A 27,973-nucleotide genomic window follows, 5' to 3' on the forward strand; every position below is an offset into this window, starting at 1 on the left:
CGACACGTGTCAAGATTAGAAGCCAATCAGAGCGCAGCACGTGTCAACATCAAGAACCAATCATAACATGACACATGTCAATGTGACAAAGCTACAAGTTTTTCTATAAATAGGGGTCATTCCCCCACAATATTGCCTAATGCCATTTTGTGTTAAATCATTCACAAGAACTCACTAAATTGAGAGCTTGATCCTTTGTACTTGTGTAAGCCCTTCACTACTAATAAGAACTCCTCTACTCCGTGGACGTAGCCAATCTGGGTGAACCACGTACATCCTGTGTTTGCTTCTCTGTCTCTATTCATTTACGTACTTATCCTCACTAGTAACTGAAGCAACCAAGCAACCAAGCGAAGGTCACAAAACCTGACACTTTCTGTTGTACCAAAGTCTTCGCTGATTTTGTGCATCAACATTTGGCGCCGTCTGTGGGAATCGATACTTATTCCTACTCTCTTCAGCTGTGTCAAGCTGGTTTCTATCATTCGTACACTTTCTTTTGATCAGGCATCCCTCTCCAACATGGGAAGCGAAGGAAGCCACAGCACACAGAATGACACCCCCCTTGCACATAGTGCGAAACAACGAAAGAAGGAAGGAAAACGAGTTCTTCTTCAAGCTAAAGTCGTTGAGTTGGAAGCTCAGAACAACAAGATAGCAATGAGGAATGAGGTCCTCCAGGAGCAATATGAGAAGCTCTTCGAGACACTCCACGAAGCTAGGCAAGCTCAGACACGCGAGCTTGTTGCCCCCGTGGAAGTCAACCATCAACTGGGTGCCCTCCAACATGGAGGGTCACATGCATTCGACATAGATGTCCCTGATAGGGAACAAATTACCCCTCGATTTGATAATCAACATGAGGCTTCTCTTAACCCAGTTGCTTCGACCCGAACCATGAGAAGCGGAGGGAGACACCTCTTTGCTGAAGGGGCAGAAGGATCGAAAGCCGTCTTTCGCGATTGTCGGGATTTCCTGAAGCAACGTCGAGAGAATTCCATCCATATAAGCTCAAAGATCAATGACCCAAGGATTTCTGAGAGACTTGGTCCCCTGCCACGGCCCGAGCCGGCCACCAACTTGGGGAGTGGGCAACAAGTCCTAGAGAGACATGAGGGTACAGGGGACTCAGAGGTGTTCCGACAGACATACCCTGGAAGCCAGTACAGCGAGTCCAGGGAAAAATCATATGCCCTTGATCAAACCTTCCTAATTCCAAGAGGAGATGGAGATTTACGAAAGAAAGCTCAAGTGGCACGTAACTCCGCTCAGGACCCCCTTGTCCTACAACTTCTTGAGGAAGTAAACAAGTTGAAGGCAGAACGTCAGGCTGAAATACCTGACTGGAACCAACCCAGGCCTGGCCCTCTTACAAGGAGGATCCTCAACACCCCCCTTTAAGCAAAGACAAAGCAGAAGCTTGGCTTGCAACTTTATACTGGGAAAGAGGACCCGATTGAGCACCTTAACCTCTTTGAGTCCACCATGGCATACCGGATGCACACCGACGAAGAGCGATGTCTTCTCTTCCCCTCCACCCTCTCTGGCGGAGCTCTATATTGGTATTGTCGTCTTACACCTGAGACGGTAGACTCATTTGAGGGATTGAGGAAACTATTTGTTTCCCAACACATTTTCCAAACCGATCGCTTGCACTCTGCAGATGACCTGTACACTATCCGCCAGAAGCCAGACGAGTCATTATGTATGTATGCTGGCCGCTTCAGCCATGAATACTCCCGGTGTGCCGAGGCAGACGACAAGACTGCCCTCAAAGCCTTCACGGCAGGCCTACGTGATTGTTTCTTTAAATACATGATCAATGCCAATACTTGGAAGACTTACTATGAGGTGATGGCGCAGGCTTATAACCATGCCTCCGCCGAGGCAAAGACATATCAGGAGAAACCCCCTACAACCATCCTTTATCAACAAGTGGGAGGTGGAAGCCAGACTCACCTAAATGAGAAGACCTCGACTTTCCAAACAGCAGTGGCACCTCCCCATGCCTTGCATAATGCTTCACCGAATCAACAGACATATCAATTTCAAGGCAAGAGGAAGGATTTCCATCCTCACCACTCTCCTTCCAGTAAAAAGAGTAAGGGACACTATCCCGATAACCAAGGGTATCGCCACAATAACGCTCGCCCCCAGGCAGTCAATGCAGTGGGTCAAACCCGCGTCAAGATACCCCCTACCCCAAGGTATGAGACATACACGCCCTTGAATGCCACATGCGCGGCCATTTACCCCAGCATAGCTCACCTGATACCAAAGCCAAAGCCGAGGCACCCAGATTACACGCCCCCGAATAACGCGGGCATGTTTTGTTGCTACCATGAGCATAACGGCCATGATAGCGAGAAATGTATCATCCTCCGTGATCGTATTGAAGCTTTGGCACGAGAAGGAAAAATTGATCAATTCCTCCTTCACCCTCAAAGGGATAACCGTAACCAACGCCAGGTGAATGTCATATATTCCATAAGCGGCGGCACACCCATATCTGAATCTTCCAATAGGGCCATGAAAAACAGTGAACGAATTCTGAGGCCTGGTCACCAAGTGTTTCATGTGGAAGACATCAGGGGAGGGAAGTATCCAAAGCCTAACTGGGATCCGCTATGTTTCTACCCTGAGGAAGAAAGAGGCATCATCTACCCTCATAACGACCCATTGATCGTGGAGGCTCACATAGCCAACTTTGATGTTCGACGAATCCTCGTAGACACAGGGGCTTCGGTCAATATCATGTTTGCCGAAGCTTTCAGGGCACTCAGTGTAGCTGAACACTTGCTCGATCGCTCGATTTCTCCTTTGATAAGCTTCTCCGGTGATATCGTGCAACCCTTAGGGAGCATACATTTACCCTTTACTATTGGTACAGGCCCTTACACGGCTACCATTACCACTAACTTCCTAGTGGTTGACTGCCCAACGGCATACAATGTCATCTTTGGGCGCACAGGCATCAATGATCTCAAGGCTATGGTATCCACGCATATGCTGTTGATGAAATTTCCAACCCCCCATGGCAACGGCTACATCAGAGGAGATCAGCTTACTGCACGATCATGTTACAACACTTCAGTTAAGCAACAACACTTGCCCGGACCCAAGGAAACCCTGTCTGTACATGACCAAGTCACAAAGACCAGCCAAGATGAAGCGAACTTGGATCTTCCTGATAGCAACAATCAACCCGATGATCCTCGAGATGACTCTTTCACCCAGCAAGCCCAACCTGCTGAAGAGTTGGAGAAGGTACCTATCTCAAGAGATTATCCAGATCGCATGGTGAAGATTGGCACCACATTGTCACCACCCCTTCGGTTAGCATTGATATCTTTTTTGAAAGAGAACACTGAAGTCTTCGCCTGGTCATACGAGGACATGCCAGGCATCTCTCCCGATGTCATCTGTCATCGTTTGAGTATTGACCCCAAGATCAAGCCGGTGAGACAGAAGCGAAGATCTTATGACGCTGAACGATATGAGGCAATGAAAGCAGAAGTTGAAAAACTCAAAGGCATAGGCTTTGTCCGCGAAGTCAATTACCCGACATGGGTAGCAAATGTGGTCCTTGTTAGGAAAAATCCGACCAAAGAAAGTCTTTCGCTTCAAAAGGTCTTGTGGAGGATGTGTGTTGACTACACCGACATAAACAAAGGGTGTCCGAAAGATAGTTTCCCTCTTCCTCTTATTGACAGGCTTATAGACTCTACGGCAGGGTGTGAGCTCTTGAGCTTTATGGACGCTTATTCAGGATACAACCAAATCCTCATGAACCCCTCAGACCAAGAGCACACGGCCTTCACTACTGACAGGGGACTATATTGCTATAAAGTCATGCCTTTCGGCCTAAAGAATGCAGGAGCAACTTATCAGAGACTGGTCAATTCAATGTTCGCCGAACAAATTGGGAAGAACATGGAAGTTTACGTTGATGATATGCTAGTCAAAAGCAAACATGCTGACCAACACATCACCAACCTATCTGAAACTTTCACCATTCTAAAGAGGTATCGAATGAGGTTGAATCCCAACAAATGTGCCTTCGGCGTGGGCTCTGGCAAATTCTTAGGCTTCATGATTAGCCAACGAGGCATTGAAGCTAACCCTGAAAAGATCAAAGCAATCCTCGACATGAAAGAGTCAATAACTTCAAAAGACATCCAAAGCCTTACTGGCAAGGTGGCAGCCTTAACCAGATTCATCTCTAAGGCCATAGACAGATGTGCTCTTTTTTAAAGCACTTAAGGGAAGTAGGAAGTACATTACATGGACTGATGAATGTGCCGAGGCATTCAAAAACCTCAAGGAGTACATGAGTAAAGCCCCTCTGCTCTCCAAACCAGAAGTTGGTGACACTCTCATCATCTATCTATCGGTTTCGGCTTCAGCATTCAGTTCTGTTCTTATTCGAATGGACAGTGGTGTCGAACGGCCCGTCTACTACGCTAGCAAGGCCCTACAAGATGCGGAGACACGATACTCCAACATTGAGAAATTAGCTCTAGCATTGGTCATGTCTGCTCGGAAACTTCGCCCTTATTTCCAAGCACACGCCATCATCGTGCTTACCAATCACCCTCTTCGACAGATACTCCAGAGTCCTGACACGTCTGGGCGAATGATCAAATGGGCGATAACATTGGGTGAGTTTGACATCTCCTACCAACCAAAACCAGCCGAAAAAGGTCAAGCAGTAGCAGATTTCATCGCCGACTTCACATATCCTGTTGACATTGCTTCTACACCTGAAGCAGTAGCTTCATTACCATCGGAAGCTCAGAAAGTAGAATCAACGACCTCAGCATGGAGTCTGTATGTTGATGGCTCATCCAACCAACAGGGCTGTGGAGCGGGACTAGTCTTGACTACGCCCGACAAAGTAGCAATGGAGTATGCTCTTCGTTTCAAATTCAAGGCATCAAACAATGAGGCCGAGTATGAAGCCCTTCTAGCAGGATTACGTTTGGCCAAACACCTCGGGGTTAAACAAATTGATATTTTCAGTGACTCCCAATTAGTGGTCAACCAGGTTACCAACAACTTTGATGCTAAGGACAGCTCCATGGCAGCATATCTTGCGCAAACACAACTTTTGCTCAAACACTTCCACTACCAGATCACCCAAGTTCCTCGAGCGGCAAACAGTCATGCAGACGCCCTGGCTCGCCTCGCCTCAGCTGTGGAAGACAAGATTGGAAGAAAAATTCATGTCGAACTGTTGGCAACACCAAGCACCATGGCCGCAGAAGTATGCAACTTACAACAGGGGGATAGTTGGATCACCCCGATCTATAATTTCCTTGCTCATGGCACCCTCCCAAATGATAAAGTCCAGGCTAAGCAAATTCGATACAAGTCTACCCGCTACCTGATCATCAATGATCAACTCTATAAGCGAGGTTTTAGCCTGCCATACTTAAGGTGTCTTACGCCTGCCGAGGCAGAAATCGTCCTTCGGGAAATACATGAGGGAGTCTGTGGAGATCATGCTGGATCTCGGTCCCTAGCACACAAGACTTTTCGCCAAGGATATTACTGGCCAACACTCCACCAGGATGCCATCAAAGTATCCCGCTCATGTGACAAATGTCAACGATATGCAACTATTCCGCATTCCCCTCCAGAGCCTCTTACTCCTATGATCAGCCCTTGGCCCTTCGCCCAGTGGGGACTTGATTTGATCGGCCCAATGCCGGCAGGGAAGGGCAAAGTCTGTTACGCAGTCGTTGCAGTGGACTACTTCACAAAGTGGGCCGAAGTAGAACCCTTGGCAACCATTACTGAGGCAAAGATAGAAGACTTCGTGTGGAAGAACATCCTTTGTAGATTCGGCATTCCCAATGCGATAGTCACTGACAATGGGCGACAGTTTGACAACAAGAAGTTCAGGTTGTTCTGCTCTAAGTTCAACATCAACTTATGCTTTGCCTCTCCAGATCATCCCCAGTCTAATGGACAAGTTGAGGCCATCAACAAAATAATCAAGCGCACTTTGAAAACCAGCTTGGACAAAGCTAAAGGCTGTTGGCCAGAATTTGTACCCCAAGTTCTTTGGTCATATCGCACTTCATATCGGACTTCAACAGGAGAAACTCCATTCTCACTTGCCTTTGGCACAGAGGCGGTTGTCCCTGTTGAGCTCGAGCAAGCAACATTCCGAGTCCAGAACTACATTCAAAGTGAAAATGACAAACAACTCACCCTCAACTTGGATTTAGTCGAGGAACACAGAAACCAAGCTCACTTGAGGAATGTCGCCTACAAGCAGCGCATCTCCAACTATTATGACTCTAGGGTCAAGCCTCGTTCTTTCAAAATAGGAGACTGGGTCTTAAAGAAAAGATTACTCTGCGACAGAGTCCCGAGTGAAGGCACACTTAGTCCAAACTGGGATAGACCGTATGAAGTCATTGGCATCAGTCGCCCTGGCTCTTACACACTTAGAAGCTCCGATGGCAAGACCCTTGGCCATCCATGGAACGCTGATCACTTGAAGTACTACTACAAATAGACTCACGATGTACAAGTGTTGAGCTATAGCCGTTCGGCATCCTATGTAATGAAGGCCATTTGGCAATGAATTTAATAAAGAGGTAATTTAGCCAACTCAGCCCTCACTCTTTTACATTCATAGCAAGCGATGCCGGAACCCTTCTCAATCAGAAAGCAATCCGTCTTCCACAGTCACTACAAAACAAGCAAATGAAGACCGTGTCAAGCGCCAAAAAAAAAAAAAAAAAAAAAAAAACAGCTTCATCCAAAAAGCTTTACCCGAAAAGCTTCACCTCCAAAGCTTCACCCACAAAGCTTCACCTAAAAAGCTTCACCCAAAAAGCTTCACCCGAAAAGCTTCACCTCCAAAGCTTCACCCATAAAGCTTCACCTAAAAAGCTTCACCCAAAAAGCTTCACCCACAAAGCTTCACCCAAAAAAAAAAAAACTTCACCCGAAAAGCTTCACTTAAAAAAGCTTCACCTACAAAGCTTCACCTAAAAAATCTTCACCTAGAAAGCTCCCTCTACATACTTTCATCTACAAAGCTTCACCATCAAAGCTTCACCTCGAAAGCTTCATCTACAAAGCTTCATCTACAAAGCTTCACCATCAAAGCTTCACCTAGAAAGCTTCATCTACAAAGCTTCACCATCAAAGCTTCACCTCGAAAGCTTCATCTACAAAGCTTCAACACCAAAGCTTCACCTACAAAGCTTCAACACAAAACCTTGCTCCAAATAAACAAATTTTGTTCACAAAACCCAAGATGCCCTTGAACTTGTACAAAAACACTTGGGTAAACATAAACATTTTTTGTTTTACACCCACAAGGGCCCAAAATCTTCCTTCTTATTTATTCACTTATATATGTTCCCAAACATATTATAATAGATCAAATAATAATTCAAAGTCCAAAATTTAGTTATGGACAAAAATACAAGCAATTCACCAGTACTGAAGTTGCTACAAAAACTGGAATCTTCCCCAGCCTAGAAATCCAACAAAGCTTCGCCTCCTTTCCTCTATCAAATTTTTGTAGCTGCTGCTTTTCTCCAATGGAGCTGAATTTTGGACACCCTCTAGTTCTTGAGCAGATGAACAACTTTCAAGAAGGAATCGTTTCTGTTTGAGCGACGGAAATTAAAGTGTTGAAGCTCCAAACATGATAGTCGGCTTCTTGCAGATTTCGAAGCTGTTGTGATGTTTCGAAGATCTGGAAATATTTAACCGTTAGTTCATCCTGCATTTTTGATATGTTATGAAAGAGTCGATGAGGAACAACTTCAATGAAGAAAGCATGCCAATCTGAACAATAGAAAATGGAGTTTCGAAGCTCACAACAAATCTGACGGGTTGACAGAAAAATAATAACCAGTCATTCATCATACCTGGATTTCTGGAGTTATACTGCTCCGAGGGATCTCAAATTTGGATATGTTGTATTTCACGAGCTGAGGAACAACTTCAATGAAGAAAGCATACCGATCTGAACAAGAGAAAATGGAGTTTCGAAGCTCACAACAAATCTGACGGGTTGACAGAAAAATAATAACCAGTCACTCATCATACCTGGATTTCTGGAGTTATACTGCTCCGAGGGACCTCAAATTTGGATATGTTGTAGTTCACAAGTTAAGGAACAACTTTGATGAAGAAAGTATGTTGATCTGAACAAGAGAAAATGGAGTTTCGAAGCTCACAACAAGTCTGACGGATTAACAGAACATTGATGAACAGTTACTCATCATACTTGAATTTCTGAAGTTGTACTACTCCGATGGATCTCAAATTTGGATATGTTGTAGTTCACAAGATAAGGAAAAACTTTCATGAAGACGACTTTGCAATCTGAGCTATAGAGAATGGTGTTATCTTGCATCCACTCAGGCTGATTAGTGGAAACGAAAAGCAATTCCACCAAAGAAAAGATGAAAAAGAGAGAAAAGCTACTAATTGCACTTGATCTTGTCTAGTCAATAGCATGCAGCATCAAACACACAAAAGTTGGAAATATTTTTAGATAAAGCATATACGAATGTGTGACATCGAAACAAGAATTCGTTACTTTGACAAATTAGTAACACGCGAGACACCTCATTCGGCAACTCTCTTCGCCTGAAGACTTGGGGGACTCCTACCATATGCTACTGTACCTTGATACTCGGCAGTCTCACAACCACTCAGTGACTTGGATTTTTCAAGTCTCCAACCGAGAAGTTTTCCTCACTCGGGAAATTAAGGGAACACTACCTCAAACTACATGCTTCACTCACAAAGCTTCAACAATACAGGTTTCAACAAAAGCAAAAATTCAAAGAACTTTATGAAGAAGGCTTTGGTGTATTTAACACAATATGTTGAAATGAAGCAAAGCTTATTTATTAATATTTTTGATAAGCCACAAATATGTACATATACATGAGTCAAAATAAACAAACAAAAGGGAGCCTTCACAAAGGTTGCTTAGGGGAAGTCTCAGCAGTCGGTAGAGCCCCAGAAAGAGAAAGCACCGGAGGGTGGTTATCCGGAGCCTCAGTACTTGACAAAACCCCAGAAGGATGAGGCATTGGAGGTTCATCATTTGAAGCTTCATTACCAGGTACAGCCCCAGAGGACGAAGGCAATAAATGCCTTTGGAACAAACCCACAAACCGCTGATGATCAAGTAAAACCTTACCATCAGATTCCTTCATCTGGTCAAGCTTCCTCTTCATGTTTGTAGCATAGTCATGGGCGAGCCGGTGCAACTGCTTATTCTCATGCTTGAGCCCTCTAATCTCCTGTTTGAGACTCATCACTTCAGCAGCCAATGATTCAACTTGGCGGGTTCTAGCAAATAGGCGTTGGGCCATATTAGACACAGAACCTGCACACTGAACACTAAGAGCCAAAGAGTCCTTAACAACCAACTCATCAGACCGTTTGGAAAGTAGTCTGTTATCTTTGGGAGTGAGAAGGTTCCTGGCCACCACTGCAGCGGTCATATCATTCTTCATCACAGAATCCCCAACGGTAAGAGGACCAGTAGGGGATATGAAGGATGGGCGCCATATGTTGTCTGGAGAAGGCGTGGCTGTCTCTTCTCCAAGGTTCAAGTCAAAACGACGGTCGGAGGGTCCAGACATTTTCAAATGTGTTGAAGAGGGAAGAGGTCACACAAATCAAGATCTTAGAAGTGCAAGAAATGAGCTTCTACTGGTAGAGATTCAAGTGTGCTGTGGAACTTAATGCCAGCCTCTATAAAAATCTGCACTCGACGGAGCTTCAGAAATCGAAGAGGCGTTTGCTTTCTCAAAAGCTGGACTGCTCAGAGACCACGAGGGCCGATCTCAGAAATCGAAGAGGCGTTTGCTTTCTCAAAAGCTGGACTGCTCAGAGACCACGAGGGCCGATCTCAGAAATCGAAGAGGCGTTTGCTTTCTCAAAAGCTGGGCTGCTCAGAGACCACGAGGGCCGATCTCAGAAATCGAAGAAGCACCTGCTTTTTCAGCCTCGTCAGCACCTGTCACATGCACAATCAGCTTTGCGGAAATTACGGGCACTCTGTCGAAGATTTCTGGTGAAGTAGAAAGCACGTGAATCTTACTGATCAATCACCGCTCGCCATATGCACCATCAACTCCTCGGGTACCACATATAACTTTGTCAAAGATCTCTGACAAAGTTTAGGCACAAGAATTTCGAAGTTCCAGCTACCCTACTATTACCCATAAGGGTAAAGGAACAGCAAAGGAACAGCACCACTGCTTGACAACTGGAAAGTCCCTATGTGTGTCGACCTCCGTGTTTTGCGGCAAGACAGGTTGGCAAGAACGTCCAACCTTTACTCACATTCGAGAAAAGACTCCCAACATAATTACTTTCTCAAAAACCGGAGTAGCACCGCTTTCCGAATCTCGAGAGTCAGATCCTCGACGAGATTGCTTGTTCGAAAACCGAAGAGGCACAACTCTCAGAACTTCGAGAGCCAGATTTCCTTAGATAAAGCTTGTCTGTAATCTTCACACGTAACATCAGCTTTCCAGATACCACATACCACTTTTTCAAAGTGCTCTGACAAAATTAAAACACGTGAAGCTGGCAGCTCCCACTACATTGCTGTGACCAAGAAGGGTAAAGGAATAGCATTACTACTTGTTATTGGGAAATCCCTATATACATTGACCTCCCTCCTCAACGGACAGGCAAACCTGCAAAAATGCTCAACCCTTTCTCGCATTCGAAAAGGCACCCTCAACATAACCTCTCGAAATACTCAGCTTTATTTCCCCCCGATAATACCTCAGCAAATAAGCCACACCAAGAACAAAAGTATCTCATATCATCAGGATCGAAAGCAAGAGTATCCCATATCATGCTTTCTCCCTGTCTTTGTCTTTGTCCTTGTCCACACCTGCAGGACAAGGAGAAAGAGAGCAGTCAGTCGGAACCTGAAATCAAACCTCCAATTTGGAACTGACTGCCTGGAGCCTTTGCCTGGTTGCTTACTTAGCATTGCTCTCGAGTACTCATCCTCAACTGTTGTCAAGGTCACGAATTCCACCGGCAAATACCTCATGACAGTTGATCAGATATTGGCTCTTTACACTGAAGCTGCCAAGCGTGGATGAGTCACTATGAAGGAATGTTCTGAAGGACCATTTAAATGCAAAGGTTGCACACCACTTCTGCCATGCAAAAGATTGAAGCAGAAGGTTCAACGGTGAGCTGAAACAGATCACTACAGCACGACACCTTTCCATACCACATTCATTATTCCGTCAATAGCAAAAGTATCCCATATCATCAAGGTCGAACGTACTCTAGATTTGATGGACTTGTTTTGACCCTCAAATTTTTGAGTCGGCCTTATACTCTGAAGGGCACCAGAAAACCCTCCAACACAGTTCAAGAATAAGCCTGTGGAAAGTTACTTCTTCAAAAGCAAAAGTATCTCATATCATCTCTTATCCATTTGCTTCTCCTTATCCTGGCAGTTGAATGAGAGACAAGGAGAATGAGAACAATCAACCGGAAGCCGAAGTCAAACCTCTGATCCTGGGTTGCTTACTTGGAAGTTTGACTGCTTACCTTGTCTGTCACCTCTTTCGGCAGATCTCCTAGCTCGGCGACTTGGGGGACTCCTACTATAGGGTTTGTATCACACTTGACTAAGCCCGAAACTACAACTAAGCTTCAAGTGAAATTGATACATTACTTTGTGCGTGAACATCAGCTAAATACACCATTCCCGGATGGAGGAAAGGTACTTCCAGAGAAGGGCAGATGAAGATCAGACCACACTTCGGTACTTAGAAGTTTCGTGATTACTCAAGGGATTGGATCTTGCAAGTCCCCAACCGAGGAGTTTCCCTCACTCGGGAACTTAGGGGAGCACTGTTTGTACCATACTTGACCAATCCCGAAACTACCGAGCACCGGCCAACGCTATACTGTCAAGGACCCAGAAGAGTTCCCCTCCGACCAGGAGGCCAATCACTACTCGACACGTGTCAAGATTAGAAGCCAATCAGAGCGCAGCACGTGTCAACATCAAGAACCAATCATAACATGACACATGTCAATGTGACAAAGCTACAAGTTTTTCTATAAATAGGGGTCATTCCCCCACAATATTGCCTAATGCCATTTTGTGTTAAATCATTCACAAGAACTCACTAAATTGAGAGCTTGATCCTTTGTACTTGTGTAAGCCCTTCACTACTAATAAGAACTCCTCTACTCCGTGGACGTAGCCAATCTGGGTGAACCACGTACATCCTGTGTTTGCTTCTCTGTCTCTATTCATTTATGTACTTATCCTCACTAGTGACTGAAGCAACCAAGCAACCAAGCGAAGGTCACAAAACCTGACACTTTCTGTTGTACCAAAGTCTTCGCTGATTTTGTGCATCAACATCGTGAAATGAAAATTTTGAATTTCCAAATATTTTGATATATGCGTTAAGGAAAGTTTTATAAGCTCCATAGAAGCAGTTGGGCCATTTATTAAGACCTAGAAATAATTTCTCCATATAATTTATATATATATAATAGAAATAAAAATAAAATTACTGTCGGAGAACGAGTGCCAATTCATATTTGTTATCCACTAAGAGAGCATTACGCTTTGGAATACTTCAATTGATTGTAATATAATATCACTGGCTTGGCTGCCTGTACATATTTTAATATTGCTTACGTTCTTGGATGACATTTTCTCTCTTTAGCAACTCCCATCTTTTTGGTACAAATTAACTCATTTCCTCTCCACCTTCCTCATTATATAAATATGTATATACCTCACAGACCTTTACTAAAGGTACCTTTAGCCTGATATTCTTCACTTATTCTTTTTTCAAGCAAGATTATATATTTTATTTAGGGAGAAATTAGGTTCACATTCTTCTTTTTGCTACTCTATTGATTAAAATCCTATTCATTTTCAATTTTTTATCAAGGTCCTTGGGTATTAATAACATCATTAATTATTTGAATAATAAAATATTTTTATTTTTAAATATATTCCTTTAGTGTTAAAAATGTTAAAATTAGTATATTTATATTTATAGCTAAATTTTTTATCATATATTTTTATTTTTAGTTTGTACCTATTTTTAATTTGTACCAATTTTCTTTTCATTTTTAATTTGTACCCATATATTAGTTTCTTTTTGTGCCCATATTTTTTAAAGTTTTATTTGTGTTTGTACCCATGTGTACACCATCACGTGACATTGTATATTTAATCAATGATAGAAAAATTACATGTGGTATATTTATGTTTTATGCATAAACATTGTATCATATATTTATATTTTTAGTTTGTACCCACTTTTAATATGCAACATTTTTTTAAATTTGTAGTATTTTCTTTTTAGTTTTATTTTGTACCCATGTATTAATTTCTTTTAGAGCCTATATTTTTTTTAAATTCATTTGTACTCATAATTTTTTAATCTTTTATATGTACCCTAATTTATTTATAATGTACCCATTCTTCTTTATTAATGTACCACTTTGTTATATGTGAAATGTACCAATTTTTTTGTAAAATGTACCCTTTTTTTAACACTATGGATATATTCTTTTGCCATTTATTATTTCTTATTTTTACATAGTTTTTATCCATTTATTCAATCAAAATGTTTGAATTTTTTTATTGTAACCATTTCTAATAGTATTATAATGAGGAATTTTAAATTCATAGGATTATAAATCTCATAAAATATCAAACAATTAATGTCAAAACTATAAAAATATAAATATTAATTGTAATATAATGAGGTGTACAAAGTCAAGAGACTTTGATCAAACTTTGAATACCATTAAGGTTTTAGTCAAAGAATGTTAAGAATTAGAAACTGCATCCAAAGTATCCCTTTATTTATTCATTGAAACAACAAAAAGTGGGACTCAGTCAAATTAAACTTTTGAAAATTCTATTTTAACGCATGGTTGGTCGTCCTTTTTATTCATATTGTAATTTTAACTTCTGGCTATCTTAATTGAGATCGATTTAATTAACACCTATAGGCTATATATGCATGTATTTTTAACAACATTTTCAATAAAATTCCCAATGAACAAAAAATGCAATACAGTTTTAAAATTTTTTTTTTAAATAAAATTAAACAACACTGAGAGAACGGAAGATTTGAACCCGAATGTAATGTATCACTAACTATTAGGGTAATCGACCACATACAAAATTGCAATACGGTTAGTGGCTTATTGCCAAAAGAATTGGTACATATTAATATTGAATTTTAATCCAAGACCAGTTCAATTAATTAGTAGTTACAACCAAGTCTTTACCTGCTTCTAAAAATAAATCCAAGTCTTTACCTGCTTCGATTATCGAGAGGGAAAATCCAAGACCAGTTCATCATCAGTGTCTCTTGCTAATCTATAAATACAGAAGTGTCCCCATACATAATTTTCATCCATCTCAAAGCAACTGATCATCTAATACTACTTTAGTTACACGGTATTTATCAAAGTACAAGTTCCAAGTCCTTGCTAATCTATAGGATATTCCCCTATAAACTTTAGCTAGCGATGAAAGGAGTTCATTTCCCTGTAACTGCTATTGCCCTATTAGCATTCGCCACCCTCCTTGCCTCTGCCTCTGATCCAAGTCCTCTTCAGGACTTTTGTGTAGCAATTAATAACACCGATCCTGCTGGTACGTATAATTATACGTTTTAATTACGTAAATACAATATCATTAATTAAGATTACTCTTCTGTTGTATAATTAATCATATGTTTTATTTTTTTGTCAAGTAAAATTCCTTTCAGTAAATATATAGAGTACGTAGGAAATAGCAAGGCCTAAACCACCCTATATGATTGTGCAAGGATGATGTTACATGGCTGATGGCTCATCATCATCCATGCATGTACAACACGTAAGTACATAAAAAAAGATTAATTTGTTTGTCTGTTTAATTGCGAACAGTGTTTGTGAACGGGAAGTTCTGCAAGAACCCAAAACTTGCGTCAGCAAACGATTTCTTCTCTGACAAGCTCCGGAACCCCGGAAACACATCGAATCCGATTGGTTCAATTGTTACGGCGGCAAACGTAGACGATATACCCGGACTCAACACTCTCGGCATATCCTTTGCTCGCGTAGACTTTGCACCAAATGGCCTCAATCCTCCTCACACTCACCCTCGTGCCACGGAGATACTCATCGTCTTGGAAGGCTCACTCTACGTCGGATTCGTCACATCCAATGGCGACGGCAATCGGCTGTTCACCAAAGTGTTGTACAAGGGAGATGTGTTTGTGTTCCCAGTTGGTCTCATTCACTTCCAACTCAATGTCGGAAAAACCAACGCTTTGGCCATCGCGGGTCTCAGCAGCCAGAACCCGGGAGTGATCACCATTGCGAATGCAGTCTTCGGATCCAACCCTCCCATCAACCCTGATGTTTTGGCCAAGGCATTCCAGGTGGACGAGAAGGAGGTTGATTATCTTCAGAAACAGTTTTGGTACAACAACCATTAATCAAAACGACTACACAAATTATATGAAATCTAATATTAAAACAACTACACAAATTATATGAAATATAATATTAAGTAAATAAGAAGATCATGGTTTGATTTTGCTTATGTAATGATGTACCAGTATAATATTAATACAACAGTGATGTATGTTACTTATCCCGAAATCTCTTACTTGGAAGGTTTTTTTTTTTTTTTTTTTTAGGTCGAGCTCTTACTTTTAGTTTGAACAATCGAAAAAAGCAATTACTTGTCATGTAGATGTGGCTGGGTTTTAATGTTTTGTGTGTTATGCTGTGTTGGTCAGTGCAACCATACAAAGAGGACAAAGCAATTTTGGTGGGTTTGTGTGGTCTTCATGATTTCACCATAAAATGAAGAACAAAGTGTCAGGTATCAACAAATACAAATACTTGATCAAAATGGAGGTAGCCTAATTACAATGAACCCCTCAAATTTCATGTTTATGTGTGTGGATACAATCACCGTAATTGTTTGCCAATTTTCTCTCCATTTATGATGAGGTCACAAAATCCATCATATTGTTTAGCGGGTTCCAGAAAATCATTAAATGCTCTACCTGAGTTATTAAGAAACTTACCTATCAATGGAATGACACGTAAGTAGGCTTACAATTGTTGTTTTGAATTAGAAAATACTAATAGAAATAGTGACTTATAGCTCATAATTTTCGTAAAAATTACAAATTTTAAATATTATAGAAGCTATAAGCCCATCTGGAATTGTTGGAGCATTTAATGAGTAATATATAAAAGTATTTTTTTTATTATAGATTTTTAATGTTTAGTGGACCGAAAATAAAATAATTAAATACTGTCGATGAGCAAAAGGGTTATCCAAGTTCTAGAAAATCACTGATCGCCCAACACAATTTATTAAAATGCTTGTCGCACGACGAAAATGATACAAAAGTAGGCCTCTGATTGGTCCTTTAAATTAAAAATTTACGACTTATAGCTCATAATTTGTAAAAAAATACATTTTTAAGCGCATATAGATTGGGAGTTTTAACGAAAAGCCCGCGGTACTGTTAATTTTAACGAAAAACCACATTTTTATACTAAAAAGTCAAACTGGTACTATTCACTCTACTATTTATTTTGTCCTTATCATTAAAACTCAAAATTTTCAAATCATTTTTATTAGTTTTTGTTAAAAAAAATATTGTAATTTGTAAGTCAAGCTGTTGGAATAACAGAAGTATTTGTTAAGAGCAAGTCCACCGGAACACCATTAGGCCGGCATCCAGTCAAAAAAAGGGGCCGGACTCAGTCAATTCGCTCCAGCCCGTTCAATTGCCTGGCACCCAACCCAAGCTGGTCTCCGGACCAGCCTAGAATTGACAGAGCCAGGGACTGGGCTATTAGCGTGCGTTTTTTGGGAATGGCGCCGGCGAAATCATGCTGGTGACCCGTTGCCCGACATCAATCTTCATCGGCACCGTTGACATCCGATCCTACTTCCTCCCGCTCCTCCCCTCATCGCCGCCTTCGGTTGTCCGGTCCCTCTGCGCCACCACCTCCCCGCCTCTCAAGGTCTACATCTACGATCTCCCACGCCGCTTCAACGTCGGAATTATGAACCGCCGGAGTGAGCTGGAAAAGAGAGAGAGAGAGAGAGAGAGAGAGAGAGATAGAGAGAAGGACGACAGACGCGAGAGGGATTTGAGAAACCAGAGAGAGAAGTGTGATAGATTGAGAGAGAAGAGGTCCTGACTTCTTCTTTTTGTATATATAAATTATTATTTTTATTATTTTATAATAAAAAATAATAATATTTTAATAAAATTCATCAGATTATTTTGTTTGTTAAGGATGGAGATGTTTTGGCCTATTACTGTTCATTGAGGTCTATTACTATTTATTTGGGTAGATAAATGCGCTGGACGCTGGCGCAAAGTCTTTAGAGGTGGATTTGCTCTAAGCGGATTAAAGTAGGAAATTAACTGTCATCTATCTCGACACTCTCGAGGTAGAGAAATGGATGTGGTGTTGCCTCTACCTGGAGCTACTGTCTCCGCCTCCTCTAGATCTTATTCCAGGCATGTGGGACGCCGCATCGTGGTCAAAGATTGTCAGTCGGCAGGGGACGTCCAGGAAATTAGGGTGTGCACCAACCGCACTTGCCGCAGACAAGGATCGATGCAAATCCTTGAGACCCTCACCGATCTCGCCCCTCCTAACGTCTCCGTCAAATCCTCCGGCTGCTTGGGCCGCTGTGGGGCAGGCCCCAACCTCGTGGCCCTTCCCGCCGCCACTTTGGTCGCTCACTGCGGCACCACCGCTCGAGCGGCCGAGGTCCTCGTGGCACTAGTTCTGCCACGGGGAAGAGAAGGTGATGGTGGTGGTGGTGGTTCGAATTGGGACGCTATTGTTAACAAGAGTTTGGAAGCGCTGGCGTTGAGAAACAAGGCGCGAAGTGAAGTAGTTGACAAGAACAATTTCTCTCAGGCTGAGCTCTTCCTCTCACAGGTACTCTCTAGCTAGCTCTCACTATTCTCAGTTATATATTTAAAAGAAAATATTAACAAGTGACTCAATTTAATTAAACACAATTAGCATATTGCTGCATGCAGGCTATAGAATTAGGACCAATTGGGGGTGTTCATATTATGTATAAAGAGAGGTCCCTTGCAAGATTAGCATCCGGCAATTGTTCCGGGGCTCTTGAAGATGCCGCTCAAGCTTTGGCTTTGCATCCTCTCTATCCTGAGGTGCATGCTTGGTCTCATTATTTGATTCGTTAACTAATAAATTATTCCATTGCTTAGTTAATTACCACGTGTGCGCGTGTGTGTGTGTCTATATATATATATATATATATATGTTATTAGCATCCAGCATTTCTCCCTGCTGCCTCTGCCTCTCTGGGTAGGCAGTGGTTACAATACATTTTAATTTCATAAAGTTGATCATAGTTTGTACTTTGTTCAGGCTTATATTTGCCAAGGTGATGCATTCTTGGCCATGAACAAATTTAATTCGGCGCAGAGATCATATTCGACAGCTTTACAGATGGATCCTTCTCTTCGACGTTCCAAATCTTTCAAGGTAGTCAATTTTTATGACTGACTTTGTGACTATATCCTTACATATGATTATCCATGTAATCCGTCCAATGTGCAATATTTGATGCGTTCTGGAGACTTTGTCTACTCCTGTCCTGAATGTAATGTAAGATGTAAATACACACAAAAATTTATTACTTTAACTTGAAGATGGCTTGGAAAATGGCACGGAACATATATATGTACGTGAAATTTCACTGCTCTTAGATTTGATTTCTGCCTTCCATTGCTAGGTCGGTTAAATGTACAATTTGGTTTTGGGTTGAACACTGCAATCTGAACCTCGAGTTTGTCTTTTGTAGTCTGAGTTGAACTTGATCCAGAGCTAATGCAATTGGATTTTTGTTTACAAATGATGGTTGTTGAATTCTTTTCCCATTTATTGATATCATTCTTTTCTCATCACCTGTGCCACTGATGCAGGCTAGGATAGCAAACCTTGAGAAACTCACTGCCGTAAATCTGCCTTAAGAGCTGCAATGTTCCTGGAGTCATATGTAAATCGATCAATTACTCAAGTTTGATGATAAGTCATAATGTTTGTTCTGCTTGCGTCCAGGTGGGTCTCCTTTGATGGTTTTCAGAACATTATTTCACTTGACTGTACTATACTTAGCAGAACATCTCAAACATGATTTCTTTTTCCCCAATCCCAGTTTCTAGAACTCAAGACAAGTGTCCAGCCAATTTTGACCCTGATGTATTAAGAATGGCGGTAAAAAGAAAGAAGAAGATGATTACGTATACTGGAGAAATGGTAAGTTATAGGACAAGCACTTTTCTCTTTAAATCAATTGCAACAGCCTCAGGGTATTGTATATATACATATTCGTGAAATCTGTAAGTTTTTTTTCATGAGCCTAAACTAGCACTATATCCTCGGACGAGTAGGGATCTCACAACTTTCTGATGTACCTATTTAATAGTCGTAATCTACGTAAGACATTTGTTATACCAAGGATCAGGAACAGAGTGTAGTGTTCATTTTAGTAATCTTCCAATCTACTCGTTATAGTCTCCTCATATCCGATTGTTTAGACAAGATTTTGACTAAATTTAGAGACAGAATTCTGTTTGAGAACTGTCCTTTTTCATCTGTGTGAGGAAATCGGTTTTGCTTAATGAACTGTACAGTTTCCAAATAACGACACAAACACTGGAAATTCATTTGAAGCATTCAATAGTTTAGTCATAGATTAAAAGTTGGCAACTTCAACTATTGTGGCACACCTCACCTGGTTTCAGCATCAAATTCTCCTTAACCATGAAACTAATATAAGGCAGAATCACCATGGAGTCAGCAGGTTCATGACAGCGTTGAGTTCAATAGAAGAAATATAAACAGACCACCATTAACTTAAGTTTACTAAACAGAGACCATTAAGGTTAAGTAGAGCCTCCGCACAGAAACAAATCCATGTTCTTGACCTTTCCCCACCAACTCAAACCCTTCTTCCCGTTCACAGCTCCAAAGTCCTTCACTGTGCTATTACCTCTCTTCAGCCTCCGATTGATCTTCCCTATTTGGAAGCAAATCTCCATGTTCACCTCATTCCCATTAAACTTGCTCTTGTTGTTGATGCTCCTACTCTCTTCTTGTTCAAGTTGGGAGGACCATTGGTCTCTCTTCATGAGTTGCTCATAGTACTCCTTGTTCCTCCTCTCCAACCCATAAATCTGGCCCTGCAGGTCCTCGATTTTACGGCTAAGCATGCACACCCTCTGATCCTCCCTCACCTTGAGCAGACATCTAGCCAGCTCTCCAGCCTTCCTCTTGATGAACATAGACTCGGATGCGAGGGCTTTGTTCTCTTCCATCAGTGCACCCATTTTGTACCCCAACTTGGCATTCTCATGCAGTAGTATGAGCCTTTCGGACTCCAGCACCTCAAGCAAGCTCTTCTGCAACTCTATCTTCCTGGATGACTCGTTGTATCGCCTCTCTGTGGTGTTGGCCTCATCAAGTAAGATATCACATTCGACATTCTTCATCACAATCTCCGTAACAATCGCGTCCAAATCCACAACCATGCCATCATCCTGAGCAGCAGCAGCCAGAGGTAATTGCTGATAGGAGAGGGAACTGTCCACGTCCGAATCCATCTGGCTTAATGTATCACCATCTGCGTCTTGTTGGTCATGATAGTCGTCGTAGTAGCCATTATCAGTGATTGAGGTTTGGGAGGAGTGTCTGCGTCGATGATTGGTTTTGGCGATTGTTTGAATGTAACGATCGGATAAAGTGAGGTAGGCATTGTACAAGTCTTGAAGCAGAGAGAGAAGCTGAGGGCGTCGTTTGTAGTAAGCCTCGGCTCGTTCAGCGAAGGTGTCTCCAGTGTCTTGTTGAGCTGTGTTAGATGCCACCATCTTCATCCTCTCTTCCATATCTGACATATATAACAACAACCAAGGCATCCGTTAATTTATTTGAACTAGAATGCAGCATTCCCTTCCGCTCATATTTGTCATCAATAACATGCACATTATATGCTGCTGGGCTTTTTCCTTTTTGGGTCGAGCTGCTGAGCTTAAATGTGGAGTGCAGAGATCAAAAGTAACAAACAAATTAAACATGCAAGTAAAAAAATCAAATTGGAGTTTAAATTGGGAAATTATGATGGAGACTAGAGAGTGAGCAGAGCATCTAATTCGAAAAGAGATTTTGAATTGAGCAGGACCACCAAATTGTGAAATGACCAATTTCCCCCTGGAGACAAGTCAAGAGGACAAATATGTCACCCTCCATCCATCGAGATACATAGATTCCCTCCCTTATATCTACTTAGTACTACGATTTAATGATATTCCTCTTTATCTTTAAGTGAAAGGTTTTAACTTAAGTTCGATTTTCACCAAAAACGAAGTTGAACTATATTATTATGTCAATCCTATTGTAAGGCTTAATCACCCTTATCCGCTTAGTGCATATACTATCGCTTGTTTAGAAAATAAAAAATAAATACCCTCCCCCATTGTTTTCAAATTTGATACAAACTAAAACTTATAGCGAATCAGCAATGGTTCATACTCGAATGTGTAGATGTGTAGCATACACCAGTTCATACTCGAACGTAAATGAGTCACTGGTTTTTTGTCTACTACACTTTTCATAAAAAGAAAGTTACCATGGGGGATTTATAATTAAATTCCACACTCTGAGCTTAAAATAAAATAAAATGTTGCATCATTTCATGCAGAATTATTGTTAAAAAAAGAAGAAAGAATATTGAAAAATGTTGCATCAATTGAGGCAGGTTTTCTCTCTCATTCCTTGAATCCTGTACCTAATCCTCGAGTAATGTGCAAGGAAAGATGAAAGAGAGAGGTCGGTGCCTTCCTTCCTGCCTCGAATAAATATCAAACAAAATCAATTATATACTGCTATAAGCCAATGTCCTTTTGATCTTCCGACTAGACTACTCACCACTCATCAAATGGAGTTTTGAAATTCAAACGCAAAGGAAGATGGACAGATGGACTGATGGACAGATGGACTGATGGACTGATGGACTGATGGACTGATGGACTGATGGACTGATGGACTGATGGATGGACAGACAAAGATGGTAAACTCTAGACTACGTACGTTTACCTAGTCAGTTGTCACATCCCATCATCACATGTGCTTGCACGAAAACCCTCCTAAGCTTTTCCATTCAACTTTTCATCCATAATCAAACTAAAGTAGATTGGTCAATATCACAAGTACGTTGTTCAATTCAATCATGCGCACCAAAACAAAGTTAAAAAGATATAAAGAGAATGACTTGAATGCATCAGTGTATTATTCAACTAAACGCCAAATGATGGTCCTTTTATGCAAGTTCTTCTCCGGATCCAGAGTAAAAGTTGAAGGGAGAAGAAAAATGATTCAAATGAAAATGATCCTACCGTCAAGGACGGGCAAGAGCCATGGGGGTTTCCGATTCATGGTGGACTTGTTGCTGCTGCTTAAACTACTTCTTGGACTTGGAGGAGCCGACAACTCAACTGAAGGAGGAGGAGGATATGATGAAGCTGATGACATTGTTTTTTGTTTCTCCACCGCTGTCGGTCCCATCCACATGTCTCGAGACTCTCAAGCCTCCTACAACACCTTCATAAAAGTGAATAAATTAAATTAATAAAAGAAAAGCAAAATATAAACATTAGTTTTCTGTTCATGAACAGTATAAACTTTATGGAAACGTAGAGAGCAGGAGTAGGGTTTCGTTTCTGAAACGCATTTAAGAAGGAGACCATACGTGTACAAGACATTAAGGCGCAGATGATAGCAGAAGCAGCAGCGCCACACAAACCTATTTCTTTCCTTTGCAGTACAAGACATTAAAGCGCAGATCTAGAGGAGGAGGAGGAAGAGCAATGAAGTCGAAAAATAATAGTGTTCTTCTTTCTTTTCGGTTTAAAAAACAACGAGTATCAACACTGTTCATTGCACATATGTGTGTGGGTTTGGCTTTGGAACATTGATCATGACTCAATTCCCCATGCATAATTTCCAGGGAGGAAATTAATTAGTGTGATTTTATTTAGGAGAAAGACGTCCTAATTTCTATCCTTTGATTCTTTCTTAAAAAACTCAGACGGAATAACTGAATGAATACTGGATTTACTAAACCAATGATGATCAGAGACAGAAGTATAATTGTTATTTCATTGTTTGTTTGTTTGTTTGAATCTCAATCTCCCTTTCCATTCCAAATTCCAAATGTTTGTCTCATCTGCCCACGAATCACAATATACAATTACATATGTAAAGAAAAGAAAAGAAATTAATTTTTTAAAAGAGTCGATTTAAAAAAAAAGACAACTGTTGAGAGATTATAGTATGGAGACTGAGACTCTGTGTATGGCATTCAAAATTTCAAATCATTAACGCCGAGTTCATAATTCATACGTGCGGGTGCGGTGCTTGAAAGATATCAGTATGTGCAGTATTTGAATTACTGAACAATATTAAGTAATGAACAAATGAGATCACAGAGAGAGAGAGAGAGAGAGTTACCTGCAGGCAGAGGCAGAGGCAGGACCAGAGAGAGGAGAATACTGAATACCCAAGAGACTCAAGACGACGGAGGAGCAGATGAAATAGCTAGCGCTAGTTCCAGGGGTATAGCTGTAATTAAACCATGATTATATATTATCCCTGCTCTGAAATAAATAAATACTTTGTAAATTAAGGAGAAGAGTAACGTATGTGAGAGCAAAGCAAAAGCCTAAGCAAAGCTCCTAATAATACTTGTTACATACCCTTCATTCTTGATTAATAAGGAGGGAGAGAGAGAGAGAAGCGAAAGAGGGTCGGCGCTGTTGAGAGTATATATATGTATGCCATGTGTACTCTCACATCCAAATCTTTTCAAATTTTTATTTTCACATCCGAGTGAGAATCCAGGTCTTTGGAGAGATACAGCGTTCCAAAGCACTAATACAAAATCATTTATAATATTTTTCACATGGCGTTGTAGCAATGGTTAAAAACATTACGTTTACAGTGATAATATATAAAACGTAGCGTTTTATTGTTTGCTTGCATTGTCCCACCTCCTATAACTTCCATCCCATCTCATTTAAATCTAAATTCGTGGATATTGTTTGCTTGCATTCTTAAGCCATTACTCATCTTTTAACACTGAAATTGTGTCTCTAAATAATTCCCTACATATAATGTCTATGTAATTGAAAGCATTAGTTTACACCAAGAAAAAAATTCCAGCAGTGGGAACTGGGAAGAGCGGGGGTGAACCAAATACCAGCATCAGACCTTCATAATCGTTTCTGTTCCCGCGCACCCGACAAAAGTTAAAAACAAATCTAAACAACTAAATTGGTGTACAACACAACACCATCCCTTCAAATTTCTTCCAGATGATCGTGCCACTCTGGTCTTTCTTCTGCATTCAACCCTTCCGCACGTTATCTAGGCTGCGCATTTGACGCGCACTTTTAGCATATCATGCAATAAGGCTACTCACCATGAGCCCCGTATCTGCATGCAACTTCTTCCCCTTCTATAAGCCTCTCCACCGCATCAGAAGGAAGGCCAATCATCTCAAATGTCTTCTCCCACACTTCGTGACAAGTGTCAACATTATGCGATTCTTCTGAAGGATTCGTTGGACGGCAATCTTGAGAAATAAAGGCACAAACAGGAAAGTCATCCGTTTTCAACAATTCACAGTACTCCGGAACCTGTGGATCAGTGGCTGCAAACAGAGCACTCCTAGAACCTGCATACAATAAATCAGTCCAATATGATTTTCACAATCCCTCCCTCCCCTCTTTTGCTTCTGTTTTCAATTGAGCATCAAAAGCTTTATTGATTGCTTAGGCAGTAAAATTAGGATCTGTTAAGTAGATCACCCAGGAGCAAAGAGTCATCAGTACCTGATAGCTTAATAATTCATAAATAAGTGATTAGGAAGTTATCAATCATAAAGATGAGGTTTTCATCTACACTTCACAAGTCTAGGATGATCCCATACCTTGTTTCACTTTCTATATATTTTACGTTTTCAAATTTAGGTACATATGCGCATCTTGCACATATAAGCACAAGCCACGTCTTTGTAGCACATATTAACGTGTTTCAGTTTCTTGGACATTCCTATTCGCCAAAAGCTCTTCTAGCACTATTGTTGTTCTTTCGTTTAAAAAATCGCAGTTGGGTTTAAGCAAGTTCTTTGGGTTTAACAAAGTGAAAAAGGAACAGGACCAAGACAAGAAGATAATGAGAAGAACCGACTTTTCTATTCTGTTCCGTCTTATCTTTTTTAATCTTTATTTGGCCAACTCACAGGCTCGGGCAACTTTAATTATGGCCCACTCTTAACTTTACTAAATGCAGCAAAATACGAGATGATATTAACGACTCATCAAAGATTAAAGTTACAAACCTTGCTTCTGAGGTGCTTTCAGTATCTTATAAGTAAGAAGGTATAAAATGGTAAATGAAATGTAATAGCAAGAGGGACACACCTTCTTGAGCACTAAACATAAAATAAGGTACTAGATGATACGCAGCCTGAACAATCCTGGGTAGATCCCTTGCCTGTAATTAATTGAAACCCAAAATGATACATAAAACTCAATATACTATACTGTATATGTAAATAATATTTGAACGTAAAATCTTCAAGGTACATAAAATAATAACATGCAAGACTGTCAAATAGAACTTTCATATAGAAACCTTGAAGGCACATCCTTCTTCGAGATAACAAAGAAGGGAGGGGAACGCGTCAAGATACTTACAACATTAGTCTGGACAATTCCAGGTGAAACGCACACTACACTAATGCCAGATTCAGCAGGCAGCCGTTTATGTAGGACACTACTAAACATAATCTGCAATCCATATACGACTAGGTTAGAGTAGTCTTGTTTTAGCTTCGAAAATTATATACATACCACCGCAGTTAATTGACATTTAATTATGTGCAAGTGTCCAGCCTTGGGTAATAGATGACCAGCTTTTACAAACTAATAGAAAAGAGAGATCAAAGCAGAAGTTGAAACCATAAAAATTAAAAAAATTAAAACAAAATTAAAAAAAAAAAACACAAGCAGATTATAGCACCCAATCATCAAGCACTTGATCAATGTACAGGTCCAAGTAACTAAAAAGATCTAAATAAAGACAGAGGCACCTGTAATTCAAATATATATATATCTCACAAAGTAGTTAAACTTTACAGATCAAGAGGACCTGAATTCATTTCCACAAAGATGGATAGGAAGAAAAGCTTGTAGCTCTTACAAGCTTGTTCCAGCTAAAATATGGAAACCATCAAACAATAAAGACTTTCAAGACCACCTGTGCCAACTTGCTGCTTGAGTAACCCACTAAGCTTGTATATTTTCTTTTCCCGGAAACAACGTTCATGTCTTCTGTGTCAACAAAGCCAACATAATGCATCTATATAAAGAAAGAGCGAGCATTCTCAGATTAACATAACAGTAAAACAAGAATATCAAACTGTGAAATACATTTATAGTGCCAATCTAAAAACCTAAGGATGTATCTACAACTAGTTAGCATATATGCCAACTAGTTTTTCTTTCCATGTGTGTGTACGTAGGTGTGCAAATGTTATATATATCATATATACCCAGAAAAGCAATAGCAGAAGAGTGTAAAATTTTATGCATGATGACCATGGAACTTACAACGGAATTCAAATTAACAATTCGACTCGGAGATCCTCTAATAAGGGAAGGCAATAGCAAGACGGATAGCAACGCTGGAGCCAGATGATTCACTTGCAAGTGTTCTTCGTAACCATCTTTAGAAAACTTTTGCGGCTCTGAACACACCAAAGACAGAGTAGTCCAGCAAATGACCGATCAGATTCTGAAGGGATGAACATTTGAAATCAGGTAAAAATGTCAACAAAAGGATCAACCTCCAATTGAAAATATCCCAGCATTGTTGATAAGAACATGGAGAGGTCCTAAACGAGCGTTCCATGCTTCGGCAAATCTCACAACAGAATCCAATGAAAGCAGATCAAGTTCCATAACCTATTAAAGTTAAACAATATTATTGTTTGTAAATAATGAATGAAATGTAGATACTAGCGTTGGCCCTGTTAATAAGTTACCTCAATATTGAGAGGAAGCCCCATTCCAGACCATTCATTTTGCCACTTCTGGATCAGCTCATTAGCTGCTTTCGTATTCCTCACCGCCATTACAACATGCGCGCCTGATTCCGCTAGTTGCCTGTTCGGTTTTCATGTTTAAGCAAAACTAATTCAAAATTCACAATTGAAACTGAGAAATGGGCACCAGGCTATCAAAATTCTCAGTAACCAAACGGTGGGACACCTAAGTCCCAATGCAATCTTGCAAACTGAGTTGATTTATTTATACTAAACAAACAAGCTAACAAGAAAACTGAAATCGTCGATGTTTGGAGATTTGAAGGAAGGAGAAGGAGGAGACCTGGCGATTTCGCGGCCGATGCCGCTGGTGGATCCAGTGACAATGCAAGTGAGATCGTTGATGGGAGGCAAAGGCATGGGGTTTTGCAAGTGGCTGGCCGTGATTCTCTGGAACAGCATCTCGTACGCCAGATACAACCACCCTCTCATCCACTCTATCCATCCCAATCCTTCCTTCTTCTTCATCTTCACTTCCTCCTTCGAATTTGACGCCGCCGACGCCGCCATCTCAGCCTCCTCTCTCTCTTCTCTGATGCGAGATAAAACAGTAGCTTGAGCCTCCGTGTCTCTACGGCCTCCAGTGGTAGTGGTAGTGGCAAGTGGATTTGGACCCCTTGCCCGGCGACCATTTAGGTGTACGAAATATTTTATTATTTTTTCCGTAATTTGTGGTGATTTAAAAATGGTTCGAAAAGCCTAGGTTATTCTGGA

General features: G+C 40.9%; 5 protein-coding genes across 9 annotated transcripts; 2 read left to right on the top strand and 3 right to left on the bottom strand.

The window, feature by feature from the left end:
- Window positions 1-7,310: 7,310 nt before the first annotated feature.
- On the bottom strand, window positions 7,311-9,851 carry LOC126626065 (uncharacterized). Of its 2 annotated transcripts, none has more exons than XM_050295258.1 (2): window positions 8,083-9,851; window positions 7,311-7,726 (listed from the first exon to the last, which is right to left on the bottom strand). In XM_050295258.1, exon 1 carries the CDS (start codon window positions 9,636-9,638, stop codon window positions 8,964-8,966), a length of 675 nt encoding a protein of 224 aa, XP_050151215.1. In that variant the 5' UTR covers window positions 9,639-9,851; the 3' UTR covers window positions 7,311-7,726; window positions 8,083-8,963. The 2 variants fall into 2 exon arrangements, with proteins under 2 accessions (XP_050151215.1, XP_050151214.1); XM_050295257.1 differs by having other exon boundaries at window positions 7,902-9,851.
- Window positions 9,852-14,422: 4,571 nt separating this feature from the next.
- LOC126626066 (germin-like protein subfamily 1 member 13) lies at window positions 14,423-15,667 on the top strand. The gene is made up of 2 exons (XM_050295259.1): window positions 14,423-14,680; window positions 14,956-15,667. The coding sequence occupies exons 1-2, from the start codon at window positions 14,554-14,556 to the stop codon at window positions 15,507-15,509; spliced, it is 681 nt and encodes a 226-aa protein (XP_050151216.1). The 5' UTR covers window positions 14,423-14,553; the 3' UTR covers window positions 15,510-15,667.
- A 1,763-nt stretch (window positions 15,668-17,430) lies between these two features.
- Window positions 17,431-19,554, top strand: LOC126626070 (uncharacterized). 2 transcript variants are annotated; one of them, XR_007624567.1, is made up of 5 exons: window positions 17,431-18,000; window positions 18,105-18,242; window positions 18,463-18,579; window positions 19,020-19,155; window positions 19,253-19,554. XR_007624567.1 is itself a non-coding variant. In XM_050295264.1 (4 exons), exons 1-4 carry the CDS (start codon window positions 17,509-17,511, stop codon window positions 19,065-19,067), a joined length of 795 nt encoding a protein of 264 aa, XP_050151221.1. In that variant the 5' UTR covers window positions 17,431-17,508; the 3' UTR covers window positions 19,068-19,246. The 2 variants fall into 2 exon arrangements, 1 of the variants encoding a protein (XP_050151221.1); XM_050295264.1 differs by lacking the exon at window positions 19,253-19,554 and having other exon boundaries at window positions 19,020-19,246.
- A 205-nt stretch (window positions 19,555-19,759) lies between these two features.
- On the bottom strand, window positions 19,760-23,987 carry LOC126626067 (kinase-interacting family protein). 3 transcript variants are annotated; one of them, XM_050295262.1, is made up of 4 exons: window positions 23,847-23,987; window positions 23,602-23,712; window positions 22,488-22,683; window positions 19,760-20,983 (listed from the first exon to the last, which is right to left on the bottom strand). In XM_050295262.1, the coding sequence occupies exons 3-4, from the start codon at window positions 22,660-22,662 to the stop codon at window positions 19,983-19,985; spliced, it is 1,176 nt and encodes a 391-aa protein (XP_050151219.1). In that variant the 5' UTR covers window positions 22,663-22,683; window positions 23,602-23,712; window positions 23,847-23,987; the 3' UTR covers window positions 19,760-19,982. The 3 variants fall into 3 exon arrangements, with proteins under 3 accessions (XP_050151219.1, XP_050151217.1, XP_050151218.1); XM_050295260.1 differs by having other exon boundaries at window positions 22,488-22,692; window positions 23,847-23,986; XM_050295261.1 differs by lacking the exon at window positions 23,847-23,987 and having other exon boundaries at window positions 23,602-23,822.
- Window positions 23,988-24,187: 200 nt separating this feature from the next.
- LOC126626069 (dehydrogenase/reductase SDR family member FEY-like) lies at window positions 24,188-27,954 on the bottom strand. Its single transcript, XM_050295263.1, has 8 exons — window positions 27,543-27,954; window positions 27,200-27,320; window positions 27,002-27,119; window positions 26,766-26,902; window positions 26,413-26,514; window positions 25,851-25,943; window positions 25,575-25,647; window positions 24,188-24,826 (listed from the first exon to the last, which is right to left on the bottom strand). The coding sequence occupies exons 1-8, from the start codon at window positions 27,767-27,769 to the stop codon at window positions 24,564-24,566; spliced, it is 1,134 nt and encodes a 377-aa protein (XP_050151220.1). The 5' UTR covers window positions 27,770-27,954; the 3' UTR covers window positions 24,188-24,563.
- Between the last annotated feature and the right edge of the window lie 19 nt (window positions 27,955-27,973).

This window comes from Malus sylvestris, chromosome 6 (assembly GCF_916048215.2).
Source record: "Malus sylvestris chromosome 6, drMalSylv7.2, whole genome shotgun sequence".
NCBI lineage: Eukaryota > Viridiplantae > Streptophyta > Magnoliopsida > Rosales > Rosaceae > Malus > Malus sylvestris.